The 22114-nt window shown below is 30.2% G+C and overlaps 10 protein-coding genes across 10 annotated transcripts; 2 read left to right on the forward strand and 8 right to left on the reverse strand.

Moving 5' to 3' along the window:
* Window positions 1-1449: 1449 nt before the first annotated feature.
* Window positions 1450-3062, forward strand: OCT59_007408 (uncharacterized protein; the record flags this gene model as incomplete). Its single annotated transcript, XM_025326288.1, has 5 exons — window positions 1450-2166; window positions 2244-2416; window positions 2488-2506; window positions 2572-2681; window positions 2783-3062. The coding sequence occupies 5 exons, from the start codon at window positions 1450-1452 to the stop codon at window positions 3060-3062; spliced, it is 1299 nt and encodes a 432-aa protein (XP_025176747.1).
* A 1171-nt stretch (window positions 3063-4233) lies between these two features.
* OCT59_007409 (uncharacterized protein) lies at window positions 4234-4789 on the reverse strand (the record flags this gene model as incomplete). The annotated part of the gene is made up of 2 exons (XM_066148490.1): window positions 4234-4548; window positions 4667-4789. The coding sequence occupies 2 exons, from the start codon at window positions 4787-4789 to the stop codon at window positions 4234-4236; spliced, it is 438 nt and encodes a 145-aa protein (XP_065998679.1).
* Window positions 4790-7980: 3191 nt separating this feature from the next.
* OCT59_007410 (uncharacterized protein) lies at window positions 7981-8316 on the reverse strand (the record flags this gene model as incomplete). The annotated part of the gene is made up of 1 exon (XM_066148498.1): window positions 7981-8316. One exon carries the CDS (start codon window positions 8314-8316, stop codon window positions 7981-7983), a length of 336 nt encoding a protein of 111 aa, XP_065998680.1.
* Window positions 8317-8599: 283 nt separating this feature from the next.
* Window positions 8600-8851, reverse strand: OCT59_007411 (uncharacterized protein; the record flags this gene model as incomplete). The annotated part of the gene is made up of 1 exon (XM_066148501.1): window positions 8600-8851. The coding sequence occupies one exon, from the start codon at window positions 8849-8851 to the stop codon at window positions 8600-8602; it is 252 nt and encodes an 83-aa protein (XP_065998681.1).
* Window positions 8852-9549: 698 nt separating this feature from the next.
* On the reverse strand, window positions 9550-10068 carry OCT59_007412 (uncharacterized protein; the record flags this gene model as incomplete). Its single annotated transcript, XM_066148510.1, has 1 exon — window positions 9550-10068. One exon carries the CDS (start codon window positions 10066-10068, stop codon window positions 9550-9552), a length of 519 nt encoding a protein of 172 aa, XP_065998682.1.
* Window positions 10069-10092: 24 nt separating this feature from the next.
* OCT59_007413 (uncharacterized protein) lies at window positions 10093-10425 on the reverse strand (the record flags this gene model as incomplete). Its single annotated transcript, XM_025326290.2, has 2 exons — window positions 10093-10209; window positions 10306-10425. The coding sequence occupies 2 exons, from the start codon at window positions 10423-10425 to the stop codon at window positions 10093-10095; spliced, it is 237 nt and encodes a 78-aa protein (XP_025176750.2).
* A 2413-nt stretch (window positions 10426-12838) lies between these two features.
* OCT59_007414 (uncharacterized protein) lies at window positions 12839-13570 on the reverse strand (the record flags this gene model as incomplete). Its single annotated transcript, XM_025326291.2, has 2 exons — window positions 12839-13388; window positions 13458-13570. The coding sequence occupies 2 exons, from the start codon at window positions 13568-13570 to the stop codon at window positions 12839-12841; spliced, it is 663 nt and encodes a 220-aa protein (XP_025176751.2).
* Window positions 13571-13741: 171 nt separating this feature from the next.
* Window positions 13742-14211, reverse strand: OCT59_007415 (uncharacterized protein; the record flags this gene model as incomplete). The annotated part of the gene is made up of 2 exons (XM_066148534.1): window positions 13742-14060; window positions 14204-14211. The coding sequence occupies 2 exons, from the start codon at window positions 14209-14211 to the stop codon at window positions 13742-13744; spliced, it is 327 nt and encodes a 108-aa protein (XP_065998683.1).
* A 3911-nt stretch (window positions 14212-18122) lies between these two features.
* OCT59_007416 (uncharacterized protein) lies at window positions 18123-18437 on the forward strand (the record flags this gene model as incomplete). Its single annotated transcript, XM_066148541.1, has 1 exon — window positions 18123-18437. The coding sequence occupies one exon, from the start codon at window positions 18123-18125 to the stop codon at window positions 18435-18437; it is 315 nt and encodes a 104-aa protein (XP_065998684.1).
* A 2837-nt stretch (window positions 18438-21274) lies between these two features.
* Window positions 21275-22114, reverse strand: OCT59_007417 (uncharacterized protein; the record flags this gene model as incomplete). The annotated part of the gene is made up of 4 exons (XM_066148545.1): window positions 21275-21498; window positions 21568-21744; window positions 21836-22009; window positions 22084-22114. 4 exons carry the CDS (start codon window positions 22112-22114, stop codon window positions 21275-21277), a joined length of 606 nt encoding a protein of 201 aa, XP_065998685.1.

Genomic DNA, 22114 nt, shown 5'->3' on the forward strand with positions numbered 1-22114 from the left:
ATATCTGTGAGATAGTTTTCCGCAAGTTGGAATCTTCACAAAAAGAAATAACAAGAGAAATTCTAAGCTATCATTTATGATATTTCAGAAGAAATGATGATGATTACCTTGTGGGCAGAATGTAAACCAACAACATTTTTAATGATGTGCAGTGCTAGTGTGTTTAAAATAATTCAAACAAGTAAAGGTAAGAAAAAGCTTGTGAGCTATTTTGAGAATTGAAAGGTCACACTCAAGACCTTAGATAAACCACAAGTTTTCCTGACTACTGGAAAGGAGTTGAAATGGCAAAGGCAAAGAACATTCTTAACAAGAAGTCTGGGAATGCTAGATTTATTTTATTTTATTTCAGAGAGAAGTGAACTAATGACAGTGCACAAAAAAAGATACCAATACATTGAAAAGAATCTACACAATTGTGAGTACTGTGGTAAACAATTTTGTACAAATTTGTACAAAACCTCGCCCTTTGTTAAAGAGTAGAGCACCTCTAGATGAAACTCCGCCATGTAGGTTTGCCCATACGCACTGGGTAATAAAAAAAAAGGGGATTTCTTTGCCTTCTTCTGAATGGTCAGGTTCTTCAACTCATTATTATTTTTAGAAGCTTTGGTCGAGGATTGTTGTTTATCCTTCTTCTTAGACTGATTACTTACCGAATCATTACCTGTTTTCTTCTTCAAGTTAGGAATAGAGTGTCGAACTATTTCAACTCGGCGAGGTAACTGGTGGTTTATCTAAGGCCTTGAGTGTGGTCTTCCTTTGCTTGTTTGAATTATTTTAAATGCGCTAGCACCGCACTGCATTAAAAATTCACATGGTTTACGGTTAGCCTACAAGGTACTTTGCTGAAATCTTCAAATTCGCTACAATATTTTAATGATACATTTTCAACATCTTCATGATGACATTACGATTTTTTTTGAAGATATCGCAATGATATAGTTATGATAATCTTAATGATACCTTTTCAACATCTTCACGATATCAAATTATGAAATCAATATGATATCGTTCTGATATCAAAATGTTACCGATTTTAATATTGCGAAGATGTTGATGAAAAGGTATCGTTATGATTATTATATTATATCATCACGATATCTTCAAAAAATCGTGATGTTGCCATGAAGATGTTACGATGATGTTGAAAATGTATCGATATAATTATCAAACTGTACTGTTACGATATCATTTAAAAATCGTGATGTTATTAAGATGATATTAAAAATGTATCGATATAATTATCAAACCATACTGTTACGATATCATTTAAAAATATTATTTTATTTATCACCATTTTCAAAATGGTGCGATCTTCAAAATAACATTAACAAAAAAATTCGAATCTGAATTTTGTGTAACATAAAGATCTGGTTTATTATGTAACACTTTTTTACATTAAAAATTAATGTCGTGTAATAAAAAAATTTATCACGTAATAAAAAAATGTCTTCTGTTTCAATTTCACCAAGAAATTATCAAATTGGCGTCTGTTTTATATGCCAATTATGCATGTATTGTGGTATAAATTTGTCATTTGACAATTGTAATTGTAATAAAGACATCAAACCAATTAAAAATAATCATTCTAAAGTGGTATATTTTCGAAACTTAATTTACAAACCTGAACAAGTACATGAAAAAACAAAAAATACTTTATTACATAGTAATCAAACATACGGATATAAGTTGGATATTAAACTGCCACATAATTTTACACTTTGTTCTGCATGTAATAGCCAAATTAACCGAGATGTTAAAGCAGCTGAAAAAGAACAAAAAAATATTATTGTAATTTCTCTTTCACCGACAGATGATACTTCTTTTCAACAATTACAAATAGAATTTCGATTACGATTATCTATTAAAAAAAATAAACAATTATTTCCTTCTATAATAATTAGTTTTACTTTAGAAGATCCAAATTTTGTTAATTTTAGAAATAAACTTGAAATGTATATCTGTGAACAAGTTGGATTAATTTATCAAAATGAATATAATTTAGCATATAAATCAAGTACAGAAAGTGGAGCTGGAACACTTTTAGATAATGAAGATGCATTTAGTGAATTTATAAAAGATTATCAGACTATGATATTGGGAAATAAAAAAGTGATGGTTATTGTTACACTTAAAGAATTATCCAAGAAGCATTCACATCAGGTATTTTATAATTTATTGTTTTAAGAACTATTTATTGAATTGTATTATAATAATATTGTCTTTAATTAATATTTTAGGATGAAGTTTCAGAGCAGGAGGAGTCTAATGATGAATTGGAAAACAGAACTCATTTTCATCAAAAAACTAAATCATTACCAAAAAAACGTGCTAAAAATCATATACCAAAAGAATCTAATTTAGATGAAAATGAAATGTTAGTTGGATCTTATGTAATAAAATTAAACGATAAGTATATTTGTGAAGTTAAAAATCACAAGTATTGTTTTATTAAAGATGATCCTTAAATAACTTTGCAATTAGTTTGTGGGCTAAAGAAATTGTATGTATTTTATTAATTTACGTACTTTATAAACAAATTTTAGTAATTAAGTATTTTTATTATAGGTAAATAAAAATGCAGACCTAGATATTCCCCCTAATCATGCTTTATTTAGTATGATGCATTCGGTAAAAGTAACTAGAAAAAGTTCTTTATCTGACGAATTTACTCAAATGTATCATTCGTCACATCCATCACCATCACCATCACCATTACAATCAACATCATCCCTTTATCACATAATTATTCTGACTATAATTCTGATATTCCAAATAGATCTCGTAGTTTATCACTTACTTCAGATCATAGTTTACTTTCACAAATATCAGATTATAATTTACCAAAAAAAGTTGCGCTAAATATGAAAGATTTTATAGGAGGTTTAGATAAAGAATTTGGTGATGATAAATTTACTTGTTATTTACCTATTTTTGAAGAACAAGAAATTCGTGTTAGTCATCTTATAACATTATCAGATTCTGAATATATTTTAATGGATGTAACAATTATTGGACGTAGACAAACTTTACGTAATGAAGCAAAAAAATATGAATAATTTTTTTTTGTATATTCACTTACTCAATAAAATTGATAGAAAACAAGTGGTTCATCTATATTTTTAATGAAAAGCTTAAGTGTAAGATTATACATCATAAATTGATTCTGCAAAATATTTTTTTGCTATTTCTGGTGTAGTTTGAGCCAATGCAACTAAAATTAAATAAATTGGATCAAAATAATCTACAAGATCTCTGTATCTTTTTAACCAAGATTTTAATGCTGAGAAGGCTGTTTCAATAGGATTGAAATCTGGTGAATAGGGAGGTAAATAAAGTACCTTACCACCAATATTTTCTATTGCTGTAACTAAATTATCATCATGATGTATACGTGCATTATCCATAACCAATACACTATGCTTAGCTGGGTAAGGATTCATTTGGGGTAACTAAATAAATAAAAGAAAAATTATCAAATAATTATAAATAATTGCATATTATATTACCAGTTGTGTTAAAACAAAGATTCGAAATCTTTCTTTATCACAGCTTCCCTCCATAATGTCAACAGTAGTGTTTCGGGCGAAACCGAAACTTAATATCTAGCGAAACTTCCAAAACTTGGCGAAACTGGTTTCGCCAAATGTGCAAAATTCCGAAACTGGCTAATCTCTGAAACCTAAAAAGTCACGTGTTAAACGTTAAACTTTTAATTGGCTATAAGGTATAATCATATGATTCCAAGATCTCATTTTTCATTAAATTATTTTAGATGTAAGGTAGAATTTTGTACAAGTCCTCATTTTTGACGCTACCAAATATCAACTTCCATTTAAAAATTTCGTCATAATCTAATTAGTTGGAATATGATTGAATATTGCAAATATGGTAAAAATATATATATATATATAATTTATTTAATATTCCAACTAAAGCAAATAAAATAAATAAATATGAAAACAAGAATGATAAAAAGAATTTAGATTTGCGATTTAAAATTTAATGTTAATTGGACGAACGGGCGTGTAATCTACAACTGGATTTTGGATATGAAACAACCAATTAAAAAGTCATGCACGTGACAATTTTAGTTTCGCTAAGTTTCGGAAGTTTCGCCAGGTTCCAGACATTTCGCCAGGTTTTGGCAGTTTCGGAATAGCTGAAACCGAAACTCAAAATGGGCGAAACGTTTCGCCAATCGCAAAACAGTTTCGCCCGAAACATTAGTCAACAGCAATAAAACCTTCTAAGGACTATAGTATAACGCTTTCCTCTAACAAAAACGACATTTTTTTTCACTCTAGTATTGATAGGAGAGTAGCCATACAATCTGGTAAGTGTTCTCTCATCTTTAGCTATTTCATCAATAAAAATTAATTGTTCAGAAGTGTAATGTATTCCAATATTATATAAATAAAAACCACGTAAAGCTTCACTCCTTTCTTTGGCAGCTTTTTGTATTTTTTTTCTTGTAATACCGCAAAATTGGAGGGAACGCCATAATGTTGGTATAGAAACAACTTTTCCAATTCTTTGCTCCATCTAATATACCAATTCATCAAGGTACCAATCTACTTTATCTTTAACCAATCTTTCTAAAACCTATAAATTGTTGAATTATTAATATTATCCAACAAAAAACTAAATTATAAGTTCTTACCAACATATCTTGTCTTGTAAATATTTTTCTTCTTCCTACTCTACCAGCAAACGGATCTCTTACACATCCCCACTTTTTAAAAATTCTACAGACTTTGTTAACAGTAGCTTCACTAACATACATTCTTTTAGCAATTTCTTTCTGCATAAAACCTTCAGCCTGACAGTAAATAATTCGCCATCTCAAATCTTCACTTAAAAATTTTCACATTTCAATCTAAAATTATTTTAGTAAGTTAGTATAGTTTGATTTTTGAAAGAATATTTGTCATTTACACTTACTAGTTTGAAAATTTTATAAATTCGCAAAAATTTGATTTGAGAAAGTACTTATTTTTGTAAATTCGAAGGAAAAAAACCAGTCTAAGCTTATAAAAACCGAACTATAGCAAATAGAAAACTTATATTTTATAACTATAAAAGAAATTTGCAATATTTATTATAAACTTAAAAAAAGTTCGCAAAAATATTGAAAATTCGTGAATTTTTTATATGGTGTCACATGGTTGAAGATCGCACCATTTTGAAAACGGCGATAAAAATATTAAGATATCAGGACGACATTTAAATAGTATCAAGATGATATTTGACAAGAATTTAGAGGGTCATGAAAAAATTGTGAAACGTAGGTAGTACATTCAATAATTTTTATTAATTGATAATGCCATATATATTATTAATAAGCAATTATGATGGTCAAAATGAAAAACAAAAATAACGTATCGATATCATTGTTATTACAGCTTGAAGTAGTCGCGTTTTGTCATTATTGATTCACAATTATTGAATTGATAAGTATTGCAAAGTTTAATCGTACTTGGTAAATTATGTAGGTGCATCCCTCTCTAGTAATATAAAACAATGTAACAATATCGGTATGACAATAATATTATAAATGTTGAATTGATGTAAGTTTCCTGATTATGACGCACCTGGTAAATTACTTCTCTCTCCGACGGTTAACATAAAACATTAATATTATAACAAATACTGAATTGATAAGAGTCTGTATTACATACAACGCAAGTTTCTGTGAAATTAAAAATAAGTACCTGTTAAATTAGACACCTCTCTCTCTCCAGATGGTTAGCTGTTATGACACTAATATTGTATCAAAACTTTGTGACAATTGTTAAATTAATAAGTACACGGATTATGGTGCAAGTTTCTGCGAAATTAAAGATACGATCGTACCTGGTAAATTAGACACATCTCTCTCTTCCTGGATGGTTAACATAAACCAACGTGACGATATCGTTATAACATAATGGAGTAGTTACTCACAATATTATCAGATTTTATCACAAATATTAAATACTACTAGAATTTACCTGTTAACTACATGTATAGCAGTTAATGTTTAAAACCTAAACTTGAAAATAAAGTAAAAAATTTCATTATTTAAATTTTTTCTTGATGTTATTCTTGAACATGCAATATATAATTGTCCATGAGAAAATACAGGAGTTGAAGATACAAACCAACCCAATTTAATGATTGTTCTTGAGAGTCATTGCAAATGCTGGTTGTTAATCCCAAAAAAGATGCATAAATTAAAGTACTGCATTTATAGAAATCAAACAAAATTTTTTTTTTAAATAAAAATTGGTCTCAGAACACTTGGGTTACCAAGATTTTCAACCTTAAGAATCAAAAATGCAATAAGTGGGTAAGTGGGTTGAGCTCATCTGGTGGGGCCTACCTCATTAGAGTGTCCCTTAGGTCGTCAGCCATTAGCACCCAACTGCCTATGACCAATAATACATTACCACTACCTTCTGATACCACAAGATCCCAAGTATTACATAGGAGCATGGCGCTTTTGCTATGTGCATACCCTGCCTCCATGATACTGCCTACTATATAGAGGTCTTAAAAATGGTACATTTCATCAGCGGCCAAAAAAGACCCTCGAATGATCCCCCAAGTACAGTAGTACCTTTTGTGAAAAAATTTCAGGGTAATCTCTCTTTCTTTTCATTCCTTTATTTTCTCTTTTCATTTTTTCACAATGGTTTTTTTCTTTTTTTTCTTCTTTCCCTTTATTCTTTTTCTTTGGGTATTAATATGAAAAAAAAAATTATTAAAAAAAGGTAAAAACGATTAAAACTGAACGCGTAATTATTTTTGACATGTTATATAAATATCAAAGATAGTTTAACATAACCCAGCGAGAGCAGAATATGTACCTGTTGTACGCCAGAATAAAAATAGACACGCATATACAGTGGTCTGACTGTAATTGTTAATATGAATATATTTTTTTGAATAAAGTATACTGTTGATAACAATAAAAATTGCAAAGTCACGTGCCTAATAAATTCATGAATACGATATCAAACGATATCATAATGATATCGTTATCTTTATTTATTTAATAAATTACGGCATCATAAATAAATATACTGAAAAGAATCATGAGATATTGTACTGCATAATAAAGCTATATAGCTGTAAAATAATAATTATTTTTTATCCACAAATCAATTTTCGTATCATAGACAAAGTGAATTGTCTGTACGTGGTCAATTATTGATATCGGGAAGATTCTTCTCCAGTGAATGTCAATGGCTTGTCTGAATGCAAAAAAGAGGACATTTCAATACATTGTGAATTCTGTTAATATTGTCAAACCAATCAATAGTAATAAAGGCATAATATTTATCATCATTGCCTTTGTATTTGAAGATCCCTTTTATAATCGCATAACATTCACAACTGTCTTCCTTGTGTATTGTTACGACATCACCAATATGAAGATGTACTTTGGAAAAGATGCCATTGCTTTCTTCCATAGTGTATGTCGCCAATTCATACCAGCTCATTTGAGAATATATAAGAGCTGACTTTTGTCCAATGTCCATAAATGAAAGAAGCAGCTCAGATTTGAAATTTGGCAAATTTTTCATGATATTTTCGCTTTAAGATAATATTTGTAATAAAATCCACTGGAGATGAAATCGCTATATAAAATAAATATACGTTAATAATTGTGGAAATATCATTTCCTTCCAGTTCTTGTTCATTGGACATAGTAGCTAAACCTCTACAAGGTTGTGATAATCTTTGATCTGCGCCTCCATCTACTAAATGATGAATTGCAAAGAGCGTAGTATACCGTTTTAACAAGTCTAGTTCGACATTCTTGCAATTTGTTTGTGGTACCATTGCTTTAAAGATCTGATGCACCATCTCTTTGATACCAACTTGAGTGTTTATAAGAGTACCATAAGTCCTTGTGTGCACCAGGCACCAGCAAGTGGATATTGATATGCAGGTTTGGTAAGTTAGCAAATTCAGGAAAAAAATAAAAAATTATATAAGAATTATGAATAATTGTACCTTTGGAAGAATTTTCATTTCTTCTTCAAAGCATTTTTGTAATTCGTCATACGAATCTAATGTAAACTTGCTTTCAAAAACAATCCTCATTGTTTTTGCTACATATACCCAACAAGCAATTATTACATTTTTTGCCATGTTAATGCGTGATTCTTGAATTCGTCGCAGAATGCTTCTGGATTCATTTTCCTTTAAGCTTGATGTTTCTAAAAAACTATTAAGTATAAAAGGCATTATCATAGCGAGCCTAAGATAGTCAGACATCATGAAACTAGCATTGTGACTAATTGGATTTGGCAAAGAGACCATTTTTTTGGTTTCTTAAAGTTCTTCCAGGCTTTGATAAACTCGTCCTCTCCTTTTTGTGAAAATAATTCGCACCTGTGGAAATCAATAAGCTTTATTAAAAGATTTTGTTCGTTACATATCTAGCTAAAGTTAATTAAATTCTAAGATCATACGTTAATTTAAGAAGTCATCCAATCTTCCCAGCAGTTGCATGATATACATTTTGAGGTGTCTGTAGATGCCTTTTTCTTAGCAGCCTATCCAAAATGCTAGGTGTTGTTCTTAGTTCAAACTCAGTACAAAGTCATCTTTGCCTTGTGGTAGCAGGTTCATTAAATATCTCTTTAAATTGATCGTCAGTGATGTGATGATATCTTGATGTTGCTGGTACATCCTGAGAGAAGTTGGTAAGTGATTCTCGAGAGGCTGTACAAGTGCGGCAACCTTTATTGGCATTATGTCGTAATACACCACACATGTCATTCCCTTGTGGTAAATCAGCAGTTACGACACCTAAACCAGCTATCACCCAAGCATCTTGGCCATTCACTTCCATTAATTTTCCTTGTTCGAATTCATTGAAATTACCACCAAAAGGAACAAACCTGAGAACAAAGTGATTTTTGAACAACTTTCTTTAACGGGCAGGCATATTTCCGAACTGCATATAAATACCTCCTAACGAATGATAAACATTCCTAAATGTTCTAAAATCATCATAGTATATGTCCAAAAACAGCTTATAAACTGGAATTGTTGGAGATGGTGGCTGCCTTATTGAAATATATTCCGAGGGATGTTGATAAGAGAATGTTGCATCACAAATGCGCCAGTGTGTATGATGTTTATAAAGTATTTTGGTAATTCGTAGTGTATCTACAGCAACCTTTTCAGAAATTTGTGATGTAGTTATTGTCAAGAATGGTTCATCTTGTAACCAAACTTCTCCGGAAAGAAAGCGATTTTGTCTTAATTCTCCCTTAAAAGTTCCAGGCAAGTCACTCTAATCTAGAACTTTTTGGATTCTCAGCCGATACTGTTGATTCTCTTCATTTAATAATATTGCTCTCAATCTGCCAAGTTTTCACTCATTATCGTAATAGTAAACAAAATCGCCGCATTGGTATATCTCTATTATATACATATGAAAAAAGTGTTAGTCTCTTGTACTTTATTGCTTCGCCTCTCTTGCATTTAATAAATAATTACCCCTGATATCATTAATTGTTCTTGACCGAAAAGAGGTGACTCTGCCTATAAGGTACCATGCCAGTACTCGGATTTTGTTTTTGAATCGACACCAGCACCAAAATACATTTCCTTTAATAGTGATGGGTTGTTAAGAACATTCCAAATGATATCACTTATTGAAAGTTGATATGCCATCTTTGAATCCTTTAAAGTTGATGGTGTTTTTTTTGATGAAATTGAGATAGATTTTGCTGATATTAAGGGAAGAGGAAGACGCTCCCTCCATGCTTGAAATCTTTGAATATTCTTTACAATATGATCTTTATTAAATTCTGGTCTTATGATAATGTCAACAAGATCTTCATATGCATTTGTTGAAATATTATGCTTATAAATCCAATAAAATAAGGCAGCAGTAGTTAAATTTTGAAAATATGGAGCAAAATCACCATCAAAAGATGGTAACTTATCTTTAGCCAATGCTTTATCAACGAATAGCTTTTCTTCTGAGATATCAGAATCATGTCTTTCTTCATTATCTGATGACATTGTTTTATATTCTTCATCACTTTCTAAGGACATTATATAATCGCTTTCTGCTTCGCTTCATTGTTCTAAATCATTATCATTATCATTTCGTTGTTCTAAATGATCATTGTCAGTTCGTTGTTCTAAATGATCATCATTGCTTTGTTGTTCTAAATCATCACCATTATCGCTTCGCTATTTTATATGATTATCATCGCTTCATTGTTCTAAATCATCATCTCCGTCGCCATATTTGTTGCTAATATTATCATCTTCAAAATCTTTGTATACCATTTTTTCATTGTCATCATTATCCGATAATAAAAATCTGTTGGGCAACCTTCTAAAATTATTACGGATACAAAAGGGTAATGCAGCAATATTCGCTTTTCGAGGTTTATTTTGTAACATGGCTATGATAATAATTATAATAAGGAATAATAAAATGAAATAAAATCATAAATTTAAAAAATGTCCATGCACGTTTGTGTATTTAATTCATTAACTGCTTTTATAATATTTTCAATTGGATATCATAGTATCGTGACTGCAGCAAATAAATGGAAATTTTGGGTTAACAAATTTCGTAATGGTTACATTAGTTCCTTGTCTGTGGTGCATTAACAGAAATTTTGGGCAATGATCTGGTTACATGTAAAGAAATTTTGTATGAAATCATGACCGCAGGACATAAACGGCAATTTATATTATGAATTTCATGAAATTTCGAGAAAAAAAAATGTCAATGGTTACATTAGTTCTTGGATCACAGTACATTAATGGAAATCTTGGGGAAAATGATCTAAAATTGACGTGTTAACAACAGTTACATGCAAAGAAATTTTGTATAAATATCGTGCGTGACTGCAGAACATAAACGGAAATTTAGATTACTAATTTCTTAAATTTTGGGAAAATCAATCAGAAAAAAATGTCAACAGTACATTTTGGTAAAATGATCTAAAATTGACGTGCAAAGAAATTTTGTATGAATATTGTGACCGCGGGACATAAACAGAAATTTGAATCAATCAGGAAATTTTCTTAATGGCTACATTGTACAATGCATTGACGAAGTTTTGAGGCAATAATTTGAAGAGTTGACTTCTTTAATGGTTATATGTAAAGAAATTTATATGAATATTGTGACCGCAGGATATAAGCGGAAATTTAGATCATTGAATTTTGGGATAATTGATCAGAAAAAAAATTCATTAATAGTTAGTTACATTAACTGTTAATGAATTATATAATGAACAACATCGTAACTATAGATATTTGCTCTTGAATTTAGGATTGATGTTTTGATAATTACATGTAAAGAAATTTATATAGGTTGCTGAACATAACGGAAATTGGGTTAACAAAGCTTTTCTGAAAAATTGACATTACATTTTAAGAATATCGTAATCACAGCACATTTAGACAAGACAAATGATCAGAAAAAAATTGTTAGCAATTCGTGTTCCAGTTTATATGAAATTTTGATTTTTATGATTTTAAATTATTACAATCAATTATTATGATAAAATCACTAGCAGTGAGCATTTTTATTTATTTATTATTATTTTCCATATGATTTTAGAGAAGAGTTTTTTTAATTACTACTTTAACGAAATGTACTAACACTTGTAGACAGGTTCAAAGCATGGGATTTCAACTGGAGCTCAGGGGTATAGATTTCGGTGGGTATTTTATAACATTTTTTTTTTTAAATCTTTTTTTTTTAATGTACTATTACTAACAGTTCGTTTCTTTTTTTAAGTGGGTTTTCATGATTGCTTTGACGGAATTTTTCTATTTTGTAAATTATACTAGTAGTTTATGTATTATTATTTAGTTGTATAATAAAATAATTTATTGGCATTTTAAAATATATTAACCATGTTCTGTTAATCTTTACAAAATTGTGAAAATTATCATAAAATGGTTTTAAATACATTGTCAGGATGACATATTTTATGATGTTCTGGTAAGCATCGGTAATGGGTTCTAACATGGTTTTCATTATTATGTAAAATGTCTTTACAACCATATTAAAATTCAAATTTTAAGTACATTTATGATATCATAAAAGAATTATACAATATCTTGAAAAAATTGCCTTGTCCAGTAAAAGTAGTCTCATTTTATTTATGAATGTATATTTTAATATACAGTATTTGAAATGTATTAGAGACATTATTCTATTCAATACATTTACTAAATTTTATCGACATGGTTAATTTATCGGTAAATAGATCCATGATCGGTAGACGATTATTTCCATGATATGTTTACTATTCGGACACAATTCAATACATTTCAGCAAAGAATAAATTATATATTAAGCAAAATTATTGATATGAACTTTATTTATGATTAAAAGTATTAATAATAAAAGTATTAATAATGTAAATGTTAAGTATAATTACTAAATTATAGTTCTTCTATGCTAAATATTTACTATAAACTATTGATCGAATAAAAAAATCAAAGCCAACAACCAAATGCTATAACATTATAAGACCATCAAGTTTCCACGAATATTGAACCTTAAAGTATTATCATCACCACCAGCTCCAGCTACAATGTCCTTTCCATTTGGAGAAATATAATAGCCTCCTTAATTTGCAATCTTCTTAGTTACTTTTTTTTATGCTTTCTTTGCTCTCTTTCATCATTATCATCCTTTTCGTCATCATCCTCGGGAAATAACTTTGATCTTGTAACATCTATTTTATCAGTACAAGCAAAGTCCAAATTTATTGTGTATAAATCTGTATTTGCTATAAAAAAGTTGCGACAAGCTGTCTTGTCATCATCCACCTCCTCACTTAAACAACTAATCCCGTAAATAATAACATTTTGGAGCGTTCATTGTCAACCACTGACGAAATATAATTGAAACTGAAACTTTAGATTTTAACTGGGAAATATTATCGTTAGTGCAACTATTCTGATATGTGAAAACTATATTCAACCATAATTCGCTCCTCCATCCATCAAAAACTTTTCGAAAACGTTTTCCCATAAAACCAATTTTTTGTTTGTTTTCTTTCTTCTTAGCAAAATGTGGAAATAATTTACTAATTATATCTTCTATCATTAAATTTTTAGAAGAATGATCAAGGTGCCGAGTACGAAAAAATAATGCTCTTAATTCAACGTAAATGATATCTAAGACCCATTTTGGGAGAGAACTATAATTATTTTCTAATATTTCACTCATCTGTTTTTGACTATATTCGCAACTAATTTTAGGTTCTGTATATTTATCTGGAACATTTGCGTCAGGTCTTGGGGAAGGACTTCTGGGGTAGTGACGTTCTTTAGTAAAATATAGAGACAGCAACTCCAAATTGTTATTTATGAGTTGTTGTTCGAAATTATCCCTATAATAAAAATAAATTGGCTCAGAACATATGAATTATAAATATTACAGATTTACTATATATATTTACATTGGAGTGTGATTCTTCAAAGGCGGCAGGGAATGTGGTGATGTCACCGAAGAGGATTCCAGTGATGTTATTATTGATATGGAACTTTGACTTTTCCTGTATTTCTCAGTCATAAAATTGACATATTCAGGTAAAATTAGGCCGAATTCATCCGCTATTTTCTTCTTAGTTTTATAGGGATCCGGAGATATATTTATTATTTCCTTTACAATTATTAAATATCAAGGTAAATGAACTATTCATATTACAAAAAGAAAGAATAATGAATTTCAATTATAGGTCACCTATTTTTTCTTCATCAATTTGTTGAGGAGTTGAGGTGGCCATTGACGTTGCTGATTTTGTTGAGGTTGTTGAGGTTGTCGAGCCCAGGTTGTTGGGGTTGTTGAGGTTGTTGAGGCCATTGAGATTGAGGTGGTTGTGGCCATTGAAATTGTTGAGGTTGAGATTGTTGAAATTGTTGAGGTTGTTGCGGCAACTGAAGTTGAGATTGTTGCGGTTGTTGAGATTGAGGTTGTTGCGGTTGTTAAGATTGGGGTTGTTCTGTTGAGGTTGTTGCGGCCATTGAGACTGAAGTTGTTGAAATTGCGGTTGCGATGGCTGCTAATGTTTAATATAAGAGCCTTTTTTACGAATTCCTTGTTCTTTATCAAGATCTTGAGAAGACATTTTAATGATAGTTAAAAAATGCAAGTCAAAAAAAAACAAATATCTCAATTATCCCCTTTTTTTTGTGTTGATCTTACCACATCATGATTAAAAAAAATTAATCTTTTTCTTGCATCGTAATTATATCTATGATTAATATAATTAATTACAAAAAGAAAAAAAATTCTTTTTGCCATTGATCTTATTACATCATATGATACAGATTTTTTTAAGGAAAAAAAAATATGATTAATATAATGATGGATATTGTGATTAAATCATGGCCAAGTAAAATTATTACATTATATGATACAGATTTTTTTAAGGAGAAAAAAAAATATGATTAATATAATGATGGATATTGTGATTAAATCATGGCCAAGTAAAATTAATATTTTTCTCACATTGTTATGATTAATTTCAAAAATAAGTTTCTTTTTTACCATTGATCTCAATAGATTTTCTAAGGAAAAAAATTTGATTAATATAATGACGGACATTGTGATTATCGAGTAAAAATTAATCTTTTTTTCAATTTTTTTCTTTTTTTTTAAACACAAATACAAGTAATGAGAACGAAAAATAAATTCTTTGGAAAATAGAGATTATTTAAAGCACTGAACTGAAAGGAATGATTTCTAGGATAGCAAGTGATTTGAACTAAGCCAAAGTTAGAAACAAGATAGTTTCAGTATCTTCAGGCGGTATGGATGAAGACAATTCATGTATTAGCCCTTGTTCTACAATTTGATTTTTATCAAACTCACTCTACATTGATTATTTCAGTTCTGTCTCAACTGATCTCCGAGGAAGAAGCAAAGTAGAAATCAAAGAATAGGAATCATGTATGGAAAAGGAACATCTTAAAAAGAAAGAGGCAACTGAGTAGATGATTCATACTGAAGCTTCTCTTCTCCTATTTCATCACTGATGCTTTTTTTTATGCGCCTGGTATATGGAGTCAGATATATCTACAGCTGATATCTCTGGTGTTACTACGATCTTCAGGTAACACCGGAAATGGTATTCTTAGATACAGAATCACAATCACATGATTTAACAATTCTGATAAATTATAACTATTTACACGCAGATGCTTCTTTTATACAGATAGAAAAACTCTTTCCCGAATACATTTTTTACGAAAATTTCTGCGTAATAATTTTTTTTAAAAAATAATCCTCTTTATTAAATTTTATTACATAAATATAAAAATGTCTATGGATAAGAGCCGAACACCAAACGAAGCAGCTTTAGACTTTGTTTCCAAGTTTAACGAAATTTATTTTCAGTCTTTTACACACCACTTAAGTTCTTTTGTACAGGACAGTTTCCTCAAGGACTTATTTGAAAAGAACCCCTCAGTTCCTAAGGATAAAGCCCGGATACTGATAGAAAGGTTTGGAGAAACAGCCAACCCTGCGAACTTCACTTCACAAGCTCAGGCTACGAACATACAACCCACCACCCTTTTGCTAATATTTTCTATAGCGCTATATGCTGCGTCCAGGTCTTGGGATAATTTTTCTGCCCAATTCTATTGCAATTTTGGTGATACGGGTGATGATGATGATGACAATGATGATGAATCTCAAAATACTGAAGATTATCTGATGGATGAGTCACCTTTGCCAATGCTTGCTGAAGATGATCTTATACGTCAAGGATTTCAAAATCCACCAAATCCAGTACCTATCAAGCTTCCATCAATGCCCGATATAGTAACGCCCCTGTTGATCAAACTGTAATACCCGAAAATTCCCAGAAGAAAGATAAACAAAAGGCGCGTATTACAGATGATAAACAAGTCGCGAACCAATCAACAAAGGCAATACCTGATGTGAAAACATCAGCCAAAAATTTCCATAAGGGGAAGAAATCATCCGAACCGGAGGCTACACAGATACTGACAGGATACGAAGCTGTCAGAGAGGAGCTAGAGCGAATCCGAGACATTATAGTTTACGATATCCCGTATACCTGGGACCTGCAGAAAATACTAGCAGAGTTAAAACTTTGGGGGAACGCTATTAAATGTTCCGTTAAACGGCAACATAAGTATCAGACTCTTTGAGTCAAGATAGCACTTTCCTCCTTTGCCCTTCCCCAGTTTAATAAATATTGGACGACAGACCTGGGAGGTATACCCGTTAGATGGTTCCTGCAAGTTGGACTTTACGAGAAAGAAAACAACGTGAAAAGTTTCAAGCCGTTATTCATGACATTCCGGAGGATATGACGATGGCTACCTTGTGGACGGACCGTAAACCATGTGAATTTTTAATGAAGTGCGGTGCTAGCTCATTTAAAATTATACAAACAAGCAATGGAAGGAGGAAACTTGTAGCCTATTTCGAGAATTGGGAGACCACACTAAGGGCCTTAGATACGCCACAGTATTTCGTACCAGATGGTAAGGAGTTGAAATGGTGTCGACACTCCATTCCTACCTTGAAGAAAGCACAAACAAAACCAAAGGCTAAAAATACACCGAATACGAAAAAGTCAGGTAAGTCTGACAAAAATTTGGAAAGTAATCAGCCTAAGAAGAAGGATAAACCTACATCCTCGAAGAAAGTCCCTAAAAATAATAACCAGGAGGAGAAACACCCGAAAACTCAGAAGAAGGCAAAGAAGTCCTCAAAGAAAAAGGGTGGTAATAAAGATAACAAGGCGGTTTTAGCAGAAATTTTAACTTTATTACAGAAACTAGTTTAGCCTACGCTTTAATTAGCGGTTTTACGAATTTCAGAATTGTATTATTTTTTAGGATAGAATAGGTTTATGTGTTTGCACCACAATTTCTTGGAAAGGGGACTTGTCCTCTCCACTTTTTTTTTTATTTTATTTTTCCCAGTGTGTTTGCCTGGACCTTTATCAGACGTGGTAGTGGTACAGGTCTTTTTTTTTTCAAGAAGTAAGGGTTGGCTTCTGGCTCCTCTGGAAATCGATGGTAGGATAAATTTGGGTTGTATTACTTCGGAATCATACCCTTTGTTGTATCCCCTGCCGGCTTCACATAAAATAAATAAATAAATAAATAAATGCTTTTTTTATACAGATATTTAACATCAAATAGTTAGACATATTGTAGCAATATAAGTCACATCTACATTAAATCAATAATAAATTGTAATCTTTATTATTATAAAGGATCTTTTATGTGATATGTTTATATTTATGAAAAAAATGGAGTTTTAAAGAGCTAGCAATGTTTTTTCCGCTTTGGGAAGGCATTTCTAGCCCTTCCGTAATAACATATAACTCCTTAATTTTTTCTTTAATAATTGTACTACTAAATTTTCCAGTGAATTTTCTGGTAACTTTATAAAATTGATAGCTGAAACGTAGCAGCTTAAGATTCTCTTTAAAACAACCTCACGTGATATGAAGTTGTTTACTTTGTTGATAGGATTTGAACTTTCTGTATATTCACTTTAATAGAAAAAATTAAGTAGGTTATAAAATATGGTAATAAATAAACAACATAACGACAATGAATGTACATTTCTCACATGCAGAAATGTATAATTAGATCTTTTAATTTGTAGATCAAATAAGTTATTTTTTTTTTCATGCTAAAAGTGGCTGTATTGTTACTATATCTGGCATATTGGCAGGTAACCATCATGTATATTGTTTATATTAGGTAGCATTGCAGAGTGTAAAAAATTTTCTCGTACATTACATTTTCTCAAAAAAAATATGTATTTATATATAGAGGGCCTTTTTTTTCACTTGGTTTCATCTTATACAATAACACTTTATTACTACGTAATTTTATAAACCATCATTACTTCATTACCATATAAATCATTGCTTTGCACATATTTTTTTTTGATGTAATTTTATTATTTTTCATTTTTTGTTTCCTATTATAATAACGAGTGTCAGTAAAAGACTTCTGGCATACCAACTTCCGTACTGATAAAAAGGAGTCCATCCACAGCTTCTGGTATACCAGTTAACGAGTATCATCGGCCTGCTTAGTTTCATTTGAAAAAAAAATTTTTTATAATGACGAATAACAAAAGTAACAATAATGATAGAGATTCTGATGTCAAAAATTTTGAGCTCATAAACGTCAATAGAGCTGGAATATCGTATGGAGAACTGAAACAACTTCACAACATTTCAATGTTGGCTTTAAGCAATGTGAACTTGGGAGATTTTAAACTTAAAACTATTTTAAGTTTAACGCTGATATGTGACAACAATTATACCCTACCTCCCGCTGTCAACACCTTCTTCATCGTTATCACTAAGAATATTATATTCTTCAAAAGATGTGTTAATATCTATGACGAACAACAACTGGTTAATTCCTTATAACCAGTATAAAGAGGCCTGTAAAATTTGTAAGTATTTTGGCCATTCTGTAAAAAGTTGCCCCAATTTAAAATTGCAGTTTCGATGGGGTAATTATTGTATATGCTGCTGGAAAGCTGAGCATAACAGTGGTGAATGTAAAAATGAACTGGAGGTCATGCTGTTCAATGAAGAGTTTCGTTCTCCAGAAGAAATTGTAAATTTTTTGATTTATAAATAGTTTATTTTTTTTAAAAAAAAATTTTGAAATTTTTTTTTTTCTTACGAAATTTACCATGAGTTGCTGGTAGCAATGGCAAATTTCAAAAGTTTATCTAGGCCGTGATGGCATGGTGAACTTTTTTTTTTATACTTTTATTGTATGAAATATTTTTCAATTTTTACAACCTAATAAAGAGTTAACGGACATTTTTTGAATATTATCTTGAATGCCAGCAGAAAATATAAAAAAAAATTGTTCAATATGGAAGTCAGTAATTTGATGGCTGTTTAAAAATCTAAGGTTTCTGTTAAGATTGTTTGTTTCTTTACTATAAAAATGCTGATCAACAACTTTTAGTTCAGTAAAATTATTAATTTGTATAATAAATTCCTTTTATTCAGCAATAAATTTTTGACATTTAATTTTAATTTATAAATATCCAGCATGTTCAAAGCACGCCTTAGCAAAAATTTTGCCAATTGTCATACAACTGAAATTTAACATGTCTACTGGATTTTCTACAGATTCTACCCAATCACGATGTTGTCGTAAAAAATTTTTAATATAAAAAATGCTTGCTCGATCTGTAAGCAATAAATTTTTAAATAATGGAAGATTAAATTCTTACGGGATTATAATTGGGAGAATAAGATGGCAATAACTCAAGTCATATTTCTTTCTCCCCGCTAATGCTGACTTTTATGTATAAATACATTATCTAAGATTAAAACGCTATATGGTCCGGTCACTCCAGTGCAAAAATGTTGATACATGAATATCATTACCTAAATTGGTAGTATTACACAAAAATCGTCAATCAAGTCATATGAGCATAACAATTATATAATAGGTAAGAAACGTTCCCACCTTCAACTTCATCAACAAAAACACACCTTTTTTACTCCATGGATAACACAGAACACGACTAAATCCTTTTAACTAGTAACGAAAAAAAAATGATTATTCACGCCCACCAATAATTTTTAGATATTTGACAATGCCAGAGACAACATCAAGACTTATCACTACGCAAGGAGGTTGCTACAGTTCTTGTTATTAGGGAGGCAACAATTGCGCGCATGGTTGCTGAATATAATAAAAATGAGATCTTATCACAAAAAAACCATGGCCAACCAAAAAAAGAGCTTAAACTGCGATGTTGTTGAGCTTATACGTGGCCTTGTTATTTCTGCAAATATTTCCGATGCCCACTTTCAACACATGTATTATGACAAAAACTTGAAGAAAATGGCCATATATTTCACAATGGACATTAGTACTTCGTATACTCCACCTTACCATTGTGAACTACAACCGATCAAGAGAGTTTAGTCTATTGTAAAAGGTGTAGTTGCTAGAGCCAGTCCTCATCCTAATCTTCTCGCTATTAGAGACAAATTATTGTATGCTTTTAAGAAAAAAGTTACCATTAAAGTTACAATTGGGTTTTGGAAAATGTGTCTTAATAAGGCGAAAAAATATAAATATTTATGTGATGATGAAGATTCCGAAGTTGAAGAATTTGATGAATAATAAAAAATTTTATTTAAATTGAAAACTTTAATGAATTTACATTTAAATATGTCTTAAAACTGAAGTTATAAATAAAATAATTTAAAAAATTTACTTTAATTTTAAGAAAAAATTTTTTTATTAATAGCATATTGGTGTATCAACTTTTTTGCACCGGACCATACTAGTTATTTAACTAAATAAAATATTAAATAAAAATATTTATTATAGTCTATGTGGTTTTATATTTCACTTCAAAAAATGGTAAACAAGTTGGAAAGAAAAAGAGATGGTTAACGCAGTACAAATAAAAATCAATAAAATCTACGTACAACGCGAAATCAGGTCACATGAATTATTAGCAGAGTGGTGGTGCTATGATATATTGTAATCTTTATTATCATAAAGGAATAAAAAACATATCAATGTTATTACGGTCTTTTATGTGATATGTACTGTATTTATGAAAAAAGATGGAGTTTTAAAGAGCTAGCAATGTTTCTTTCGCTACGGAAAGGAATTTCTAGATCTTCTGTAATAACATCTAACTCCTTAACCTTTTCTTTGATATTTGCGCTTTCAGACTATTTTGAAGCATTTTCTGGAGAATTCTATTAATTTATCTAGTGAAGTTTCTGATAATTTTGTAAAATTGATGGCTGAAACGTATCAGCTTAAGATTCTCTTTAAAACTACCTCACGTGATATGAAGTTGTTTACTTCCTCATCGGTAGGATCTGAACTTTCTGTATATTCACTTTAATAGAAAAAAAATTTAAATCATTAAATCATTGTAATAAAATAACAATATAACGATATGAATGTATCGATCATTTTTCTACAATTTGTCAAAATTCTTTTACTAATGTTGAAAGTACATTTTTCAATTGATATCGATAGTCAGAAAATGATTTATGATATCATTTGTTAATTGACTTCACCACGCTTTGATAAGCATCATACCCTAAAATTTTTTGTGTTATTTTATTAAACGCATGATCAGGCGGATTTCTAGTTTGCAAAAAAGGCATTTCATTTCTTCGTCAATAAGATGATAATTATCCTAAACAGTAATAATATCAATAATACATAATACATCAGTAATTCTGTGTAATAACGATTGTTCTTAATTGGTAAGAATGTAACAACCAAAATAAGAAATGGACTTTATGTTGTCAGATGATGACGAAGTCAAGGTTGTTAGTAGCAAATTTGTTGATGGCTGCTTCGTCGAGACATCAAGCATTTTGTTTGCCAGATGTAGTACACTTGGATGTAGGACCAACCAATTGCAAATTTGCAATTGATTGGTCATTGCGCCAAATTGAACCAGAATTTCTTCTTCGCTTTCTAGAAGTAATATTAAATGAGAATAAAATTATATTCATTAATTATGTTCAGATTTTATGTTTTTATCACTTTCATCATTTTCATTTTTTTCTTGTTCTTTATCTTTCTCCCTCCTATTCCTCTCTCTTCTCTCTTTCTCTCTTCTTTCTTTTTCTCTTCTCTCTTTATCTCTCCTTTCCATCTCTTTCTTCTCATTTTCTCTTCTTTCTTTTTCAATATTTCTTTCTTCTTGCTCTGGAAGCATATCTTCATTATAATGAAGTAAATTTATTTTTAAATAAATTTGCAGAAATATCGTTTCAATTGAATAATAAAACAATTATTATAAGGTATTTACCCAAAATAATTCTTTCAATATCATCATCTTGTCTATTATTACCTTCTCCAATATCTACATCTTGTTCACTTCCTTCCTCTCTCCTTTCATCTCTTTCCTTATTATAATCACGTGAAGAGTTGGCAACATATGTACGAATAGTTTTTGTAGTCTTTGCAGCCTTTGTTGCCTTGTCTTTAGGTATTATTATAATAGTATTAGGCGCAATTACTATATAAAATTTTAAATCAAAAATATAATATTATTACCTTTTCCTGTTACTCCTCTGCGTTTAGTCAT

The sequence above is a fragment of the Rhizophagus irregularis genome, chromosome 15, assembly GCF_026210795.1.
Source record: "Rhizophagus irregularis chromosome 15, complete sequence".
NCBI classification, from domain to species: Eukaryota; Fungi; Glomeromycota; class Glomeromycetes; order Glomerales; family Glomeraceae; genus Rhizophagus; species Rhizophagus irregularis.